Source organism: Pleuronectes platessa, chromosome 22, assembly GCF_947347685.1.
Source record: "Pleuronectes platessa chromosome 22, fPlePla1.1, whole genome shotgun sequence".
Taxonomy (NCBI): Eukaryota; Metazoa; Chordata; class Actinopteri; order Pleuronectiformes; family Pleuronectidae; genus Pleuronectes; species Pleuronectes platessa.
In genome coordinates, this window is record NC_070647.1 from 9,446,214 (window position 1) to 9,455,208 (window position 8,995).

The 8,995-nt window shown below is 43.0% G+C and overlaps 1 protein-coding gene across 1 annotated transcript; it reads left to right on the forward strand.

Annotated features, from left to right (window-relative positions):
* The first annotated feature begins 822 nt into the window (after positions 1-822).
* Positions 823-8,988, forward strand: LOC128428439 (sodium- and chloride-dependent GABA transporter 2). Its single transcript, XM_053414610.1, has 14 exons — positions 823-940; positions 1,826-1,960; positions 2,386-2,526; positions 2,618-2,699; positions 2,810-2,942; positions 3,109-3,243; positions 4,880-4,983; positions 5,570-5,664; positions 5,777-5,889; positions 5,998-6,135; positions 6,897-6,999; positions 7,085-7,185; positions 7,745-7,915; positions 8,035-8,988. Exons 1-14 carry the CDS (start codon positions 823-825, stop codon positions 8,182-8,184), a joined length of 1,719 nt encoding a protein of 572 aa, XP_053270585.1. The 3' UTR covers positions 8,185-8,988.
* Positions 8,989-8,995: the final 7 nt, after the last annotated feature.

The following is an 8,995-nucleotide window of genomic DNA, read 5'->3' on the forward strand; positions in this document are numbered from 1 at the left end:
CTCTTAAATTCCTTAAAGAAATCAAGAACTATGTCACTACAGGCCCTGGGCATATTGGTGTATCTTTACAGGAGGGAAATACATGAAATCTAAAATCATAACCTTGCACGATGACCTTATCAATGTGTCTTCAGCAGAGTTCCGATGTCCCAATGTCGTCTGATGTGCTTCTTGTGCTGTTCCCCCCCTGAAACCACCCAGTGATGGCAGATGATAGACTTTGCTCTCAAGGGGGCAGACCCAGGCAAGCAAGGTGGGGGTTGGGCCCAAGTTTGGCATTACAAACCCCCGCCCCTCTCTCCGCTTGTGTTAAATACTAAAACTTCAGCATTTTGGACAGATCAAATCTCCCGAGACTGCAGCTCCGGGCTGGAAACGAGAGTTCTGCTCGACCCAGCGATGAAGGGTGAGTGACACATGTCAACAATTTCTCATAGAGGTAGATTTGATTGGTTTCAAAGAGATTTTTCGTTTATTTCTTTAAATTGTATTTCTCCGTTTGATTTAAGTCACAAGGATTGCATTGATCTTGCAGTAGCTCAAAATGTACGCTAAGGTCAGGGTTTGTCTTCTTGCGATTGTTTTTTTCTACAAACTCCCTCATTAATGTCTTGCTTTGCATTTGCATATTAGTTGCCGCCTCTTCAGCCGCCATTGTTTGGTGCCTGACTGAGAACAATCAGATCAGCCCTTATTCAGGCAACATCCTGCTGAGACACTTCCCCCTCTTCTCCGTTTGAATCTGCAGGAGACGAGGCCAAAGCAGGCGTCCCCAATGGCACGACCCAAGCCATTGACCTGGTGCCTCACTCCGAGGAGAAGATGGAGGAGCGAGGCCAGTGGAGCAACAAGCTGGAGTTCATCCTGTCGGTCGCAGGCTCCATCATCGGACTGGGCAACATGTGGCGGTTCCCCTACCTCTGCTACAAGAATGGAGGAGGTAAGAGTGGGATGAAGGAACACAAGTACTCCATTAACCACAGTGCTTCTTCCTTTATTTTGGACGTGGCTGCGTGGCTGCTGAATCAGACGCTTTTGTCTCTCCCCCTCTCTCGGTGGGGGGTCAGGGGCCTTGGGTCGGGGGTCGGGGCCGAACGGGGTCAGACAGCTGTTGTTGCTCCTTGCTCGCGGCAGCTGTCCCTGTGGAGAGGCGGAAATCTGAGCACAGCAAACATCCTCGGCCGCCCGACGGGACGTCAGCCCACGAGCTGAAAGAGAGACATTAGAGACGGGGATTCAGGCCCAAATATAATATACTATAAGAGTAAAGAGCACTAATGACACATGTTTATAAAGCTCTTCCATGTAGATTTGGTAGTTTAAAGGCAATCTCACAAAAACAGCTGCATCAGTTAAAGAGATAGAATAAACAAGAAGGCATTAGGTCACAGGTTCACACCATCTTAAATCAGTCCACATCTTCCTAAGTTCAGCCTCTTCCTGCAGGCAAGGCAGTTTTATTCATACACAGAGGTAGATTTAAGGTGTTGCACAGGGACATTAAAAAACAACACAGAGACTAAATGAAAAGAAAACAATTTTAAAAAGCCCAGTTTAAAAAAAATTTCAAGCAAAGTAAAAGATTCAAGAGCAGAATAAAAGACGTATAATGAGGCAAAAGAAATAAAAAAGAATGAACCTGTTTGACAATTTAAAAATAAGTTGAAAGAGAGAAACAATAGAAATGAAATAAATATATCTGTGTAGAACAATAAATTGAAGATAGAATAAAACCTGAAAGATACTCCCGGGGACTCATCATTGGCGTTGAACTTCACGTTTCAGTCAGCTGGAACCCTGACTCCTTTGCTCTGTCTCCCCTCAGGGGCGTTCCTCATCCCCTACATGATCTTCCTGTTCACCTGTGGCGTCCCCGTCTTCTTCCTGGAGACGGCCCTGGGCCAGTTCACCAGCCAGGGAGGCATCACCTGCTGGAGGAAGATCAGTCCCTTGTTTGAAGGTAAGAAGGACACATGTGTCACCTTCAGTCGCACGTGTGTTAGTGAATGAGTCTCCTGGACACACACGCAGGGGCACAAGGGGTCAGGGTGCCCCTGTGCTGGACTGGGAAACTGTTAACAAGCACACTACCACACACAGATGGATAACGACTACAAAGAGACACAAACCAATCACAGAGAGACAAAAAATAGCAACAGAGACAACAGAGACAACAAGCAACCGCAAAGAAACAACAAATGACCACAAAGAAACCAAAAAAAACATAAACTGACCACAAAATACTCTATACAACTTGGAACAGACAAGCAGTGTTGACAAAAAGATTAACAATGACCATATCTTCTAAGTCTGGGGGAGATATATGGAACACTAAAATTATTTATGTTATGCTCTATACGTGAACTGTGAATGTGCTCCCTGCAGGACTGGGCTATGGCACCCAGGTGATAGTGACCCTGCTGAACTTCTACTACATCATCGTTCTGGCCTGGGGCATCTTCTACCTGTACTATTCCTTCTCCTGGGACCTGGCCTGGTCGTCCTGCAACAACACGTGGAACACAGGTAACACGTGTGTGCATCAGAACACGACACGGGATCCTCCCAATGTCTGTGACACGTTCAATAATACTTTTTCTTTTCTATTCCCTGTTAGAAAACTGTATGGAGTTCCAGAAGAGAAACTTGTCTTCCAACTCCTCATTCAACGCCACCTCTCCTGTATTGGAGTTCTGGGAGTGAGTTTTCAGACTAACCTAACCTCTCCCTAACGATGTATTACTTATATAATAATAATAACAAAAACAATAATAACAATAATAATAATGCGTCTCTGTTGCCTCTGTAGGAGGAGAGCGCTGAGAATTTCTCCCGGCATCGACCAGATCGGCTCTCTGAACTGGGACCTGGCCCTGTGTTTGTTCATCGCCTGGATCATGTGCTACTTCTGCATCTGGAAGGGGGTGAAATCCACCGGAAAGGTGGGTGAGGGGTGACTCGGGGGCTTGACCTAATTTGCATCTAACTGAGATGTACAAATAAATGTGTTATAACAGTTCCAGGAGGACATCTGGTATTTAATCTTCCTAGTTGGGATGTTTGTTGTTTCCATTTTTAACGAGCGTCTGTGTGTGTGTCTGTGTGTAGGTGGTGTACTTCACTGCGACCTTCCCCTACCTGATGCTGATCGTGCTGCTGATCAGGGGGCTCACGCTGCCCGGGGCTGCGATCGGGATCAAGTTCTACCTTTACCCAGACCTGGGACGCCTGTCGGACCCACAGGTACCAAACGAGAAAATCTGTTGTATGAATATATCTGGTTTATGATTACATGTAGGTTAACTAGTGATGCGTTGTTTCTAAACCTGCTTGTTTGGAATGGAGCTGTTCTCTTGTCTTGTTATGAATTATTCCTTAGTCATTTGTGAGTCCTCCTTATACATCTCTACAATGTTGGGTCACTGTTTATTGTTACTGTGCGGGACTTTGTGTGCAGAGCTTTTTATAAACAGTCCATGGTGCAGAGTGAAGTTAGAAAACTTAGCGTTCATCCCACCAGGTTTATCTGCAGTGAAGAATTCATAGTCAGTGCTTTTTATTAAATTAAACAGAATTTGCTTTATTATTGTTCACGTGTTTGGTTCAGATTTACTGAACTGTTATGTTCTTATGCATTGCGTGTTGGCTATTTCAAAAATAAATAAAAGACACACTCTTCAGACCCCACTCTATGGCTTCTAAAGTAAAAGATCTGAGTTCAAAAGCTCAGTATAAAGCATTGCAGCAACCAAACAAACGTTGTGCTCTTACTTTGAAGGCAAATTGCTAAAGAGGAAGTGATTACATGAATGTCTGGCGATAGGGGGAGATGAAAATAATCCATAAACAAAATGATCTTGTGGCAATTTTGACCCAGTTGTAGACCACTGCTGTAGTACACCCCAGAACGTAGAATACAACATATTCAACTCAGTCTGACTGACTGTTTGCTGCCCCGACCCCACTGACGGCTACAGAGCACTGGTTACCTGTTAATTCACATATTATTCATATTTAAAATATCACGTGTCCACAATGCACAGAAAAAGGCACTACACATTTGCAATACACATGTGAAGTGTGCAGCCGAAAAGATGAACGGAACATATGACATATGTATCACATATACACACACAATTATAAATTACTTACACCCAACCACAAAATCATGAAATCACGAGTGTTGGGGTTCTTGTGTGTTCTGGTCCCTGTGTGCGAGGTTGCACCAGGTGCAGGTCTCCCATGGTTCTCTGCTGGGGAGCCTAGTTTCTGCTGGGGCCACCTGCTCCTCATGAAAGAGGCAGAGACCACAGGGATCGAACACCGGGCCAGGACGCTGCTGGGACTGTAAACATGAAGCTCCACCAGGACTGAGCCACACACAGTCAGCTAACCAGGCCCTGGGAGAGTTTTAACGGGGCTCTGTCAGCATCTCTCAATCAGATCCAAACATTTCATTATTTCTCCTTTTGTTAAATTCATCTTTCATCTTATTCTGGGTCAGTCTTTTCCTAGTTTATTATAGGGGTCATGGCTGACATGTAATTTGTTTATTTTCTATGATAAATGTTTTCCTATCAAGCGCTCCATCATGCGCTTTCTATATGTGTGGAAATCTGGTTTGTTAATAAGTGTTTAAGGCAGGAAGAGTTTCACCAGTTACTATGGTGCAGCAGCTTTGGTCAATGAGTACATATGTGAAAACCTAGCACGTGAATTCCTTTGGATTATATAAACACCGAGCAGCACGTTTGAGTCCACACATCAGCCTGAGTATATTAGTACTCTCATGTTGGATGTACATGTATGTAATACATCACATGACCTCGAAGCAGCAGCTCATTATCTTCTAACGTAGTACATGTCTCCTCTGTGTTAGGTGTGGATGGACGCCGGCACCCAGATCTTCTTCTCCTATGCCATCTGTTTAGGGTCGCTGACAGCTCTGGGAAGCTACAACAAATACAACAATAACTGCTACAAGTAAATACCCTCTTAACAGGAAATGTTTAAAAATGGAAATACTTCAAATCTGTAATTGTTGCCGTAACATAATTCTTCAGTTTTTGCTTTGGATTTAACTAAGATGAGAACAGATAAACATTGAAACAAAATGCACTTGTTACAGCAGCCGATAGTCATAAAGAAGTTGACAAGTTAACAAGGGAAAGTACAAAGTAGAATAAAAATAGGCAATAAAATACAATGTAAGAAATATAGAGATATGTACATAATATACACCTTTCCCATGTTGACAGAATATTATGAGAAATTGCGGAACAAAGCATTATTTTTCTCAGTATAGTATACGTTGTATATTATGCAATATTGTGTTTATATACACACATTTGTATAGAGAGAGATAGACTGATAGTCATTTATAGGAAGTATAGTACAGTTTGCAATATAATATGAATATCAACATTATATTGTGTGTATATTTATACATACCTTATATCATCAAGTTCCCATTTGCACTATCTATAGATACAGTATATGTGTTCTTCTCTTATATAAACCAATGTGCTGTGTTTTGCAGAGACTGCCTCGCGCTGTGCTTGCTGAACAGCGGCACCAGTTTTGTGGCGGGCTTTGCGATCTTCTCCATCCTGGGTTTCATGTCTTATGAACAGAACGTCCCGATCTCAGAAGTAGCCGAGTCTGGTGAGACTTCTGTAAACGAAGGAACAGCTTCAACAATCCTGATATTATCTTTAGAGTCATCATTTATTTTTGTAGTAGCTCTAGTTTTCAGTCAGTTTTCATCCCTCTGTAGGTCCTGGCCTTGCCTTCATAGCTTACCCCCGTGCTGTATCCATGATGCCCTTCTCTCCCGTGTGGGCCGCCCTCTTCTTCATCATGATTGTGTTTCTGGGGCTGGACAGCCAGGTAGACAACTGCGTGCTCATTCATGTTCACAAATGATGTTTACAGAACTTTTCATTTTTCTCTAATATCAAGGATTACTGATCAAGAACTGTGTTTACCTGTCGTCAGTTTGTGTGTGTGGAGAGCCTCGTGACGGCGATCGTGGACATGTACCCGACTGTGTTCCGCCGCAAGAACCGCAGGGAGCTCTTCCTCTTGGTCGTTGCTTTCGTCTCCTTCCTCATGGGCCTCATCATGCTGACGGAGGTAGGTGGGGGGGTCACACTTTGGGACCACACACATACTCACACACAAACACTCACACTCACAGATGCATGCAGAGACCAAGATCGGCAAGCAACAACTCAGGTTTCAACTGGAAATAACAGTATTGTCATAGTAAAGGTAATAATAACTTGCATATTCCCTGTCTATAAAATATTATTTTAAACTCTAACTCGTTATATTTGACCCAATTTAGTGACATTATTTCCAAAACAGCATTTAGATCATGTGGAACTAAAGCAAATGAAATATGCTACACACCCACATGGTCGGAACCAGGTTGCTGATGCTCGAGGAGGAGAAGGCAGCAGATGGTTGTTTAGAGAGGATTATGTTAAAATAGATTCTCACCGAGTCCGACACGGTTGACATGATTTCACCTCTGCGCAGCTAGAAACATGAATCCTCTGCAGAGGTGTCAACAGGTCGCCATTGTGTTAGTACGAGCAAGTGAAAGGTTTTGGTCAACATGGTAAGTGTCAAACGTTGTTAAGCAGCCTGAGTCACAACCGAGGTCAAGATTAAACTATGAATGGTAAATTGACTGTATTCCTGCTTTGCCTCGCAGAATAAAAGTGACGTGAAAGTTCAAGAGCCATAACTCATCACATATTCATATATATAATGGATTTCAGGTCATTTTTTCTCTGTTTAATTCTCTCTCTTTCTCTCTCTCTCTCTCTCTCTCTCTCTCTCTCTCTCTCTCTCTCTCTCTCTCTCTCTCTCTCTCTCTCTCTCTTCAGGGAGGCATGTACATCTTCCAGCTCTTTGACTACTACGCAGCCAGTGGGATGTGTCTGCTCTTCATGTCCATCTTTGAGACTGTCTGCATAGCATGGGTCTATGGTGAGTGGGACAATGGAGACATACTGAAGGATTCACAAGTATTTTTTCAAAGATCGTGTGCATATTAAAAGGAATGTTTTTGCAGGTGCCGATCGTTTCTATGACAACATTGAGGACATGATTGGGTACCGACCAGGACCGTACATCAAGTTCTGTTGGAAGTTCCTCACCCCGGCCACGTGCATCGTGAGTATCAACAAACAGCAGCCGCTTTCCAAAAATAACAAAGGCCGACCACAACTCTCTTCTTGAACACACTTGAACTCAAGATGTTTTGTGTCTTGCACTCAGATTTCCTGTGCTCCCGCTTCAGCTCTTCTCCTCGCTCTCACTCCTGCTCTTGTATTTCCCTTGTTGAGGAAACATTAACTTTACTCTAACACACACAGCTTACACACCCAAAACGAGGGCAGCACCAACTTCATTCATCAACATTATACCTGGTTGGAGAATTTTGAGAGACTTGCTGCACAAAAAGAAGTTTAGGCTCAGAGGAAAGAACATAGAAGGGCAGAGGAGATATCATTCTGAAATACAGAAAATGTGTGCAAGCGCACATTGTGAGCACAAGCAGAGCAAATCACAGCACAAGCAGAGGCTATTTGAATGTGAGGGCAGTGTTTTGAGTGAAAGCGTTACAAGATCTGAGCTTGAAATGAATAAGTCCTGCTCTCAAACTGAAAGACATATGAAATGAGATGTTCATTCTTCAACAGTCATAGTATTTGTCCACTTGTTTCTTCAGGGTACCTTTGCCTTCTCCATCATCAAATACACTCCTCTCAAGTACAACAATGAGTATGTGTACCCATGGTGGGGCTACGCCATCGGCTGGCTGCTGGCTATGTCCTCCATAATGTGCATCCCGCTCTGGATGGTGTACAAGATCAGCACGACTCAGGGGACATTCCGAGAGGTAATGTTAAATCCGTAAAGCACCATGACGACTTCTCAGTGAAAAGACCCTGAGTACTTATTAACTGTGAAATGGTTTCTCTGGTCTTACTCTCGCTGATTTCATCCATTTTTCTACAGCGCATTCAGGTGCTCATCACACCTTCTGATGATTTACCCAAAACCAAGAGGGAGCAGGAGAGGCTGCAGGCCATCTTTGCTCCCGAGGACGACGCCACCACGGCTAAAAATGGCTACTTCCCCGTCTCAGACAAAGACACCAACGTATGAGACTCCACTGGGGATACGTACGAAAGAGACGTGTGGTTTTTTTGGTTCCATCAATCACTTGCTGCATCCTCCCTCCGCCCCTAAGATCAGTGCAGGGAAAGGTGTAACAAAGTGTCACATCATCTACTATAACTTGTGGAGGACTCAGGAGATAACAGGCCGACAGTGTTGGGCTTTGGCAGAGCCCGGCATTTCAGGGATAACAGTAATATGATAAAAGTCTGATACTGGAGATTAAAAAGTATCTTTTCACATATTGGATATGTAGACGTTTGGGAAGGGACAAGAGCATTTTTTTCAGGGACAAAAGTAATTTGCTTTACTCAGAATGAAATCCATTAATATGCTGGCATGGATTGTTCGGCTCTGCATTTCATCGATGATGTAAATAGCACAACACAATGTAAGATGGAATTCATGAGTCATTAACATTTTGGTTTCACAAGTGCCACTAAAAGTTTTCTGCAAATGCATTTGACAGTAAGAGTGCAGGTTACAACTGTTAAACGAAGTCTCCTTGTCTATCGGTAACATAACTTCATGGCTACTTGGTCATATTTGTATCATATATTGTATTATCATAACTGATTGCGGAGATTTTTTTTTTTGCATTTACAAGAATTTAATTAAAATTTTATATTTTACGTGAATAGACTGTGAAAATGTAGAATGCCAGTGAAAATTATATATATTACTCTGTAGATGTGCAGTAGGTTGAGGATTAACATGGTACATGCAGGGTAGTTTCGTATTGTATAATATGAATCTTGTAAGTACATTTTTAAATAAAGATGCTAATTTTCATGCTGTG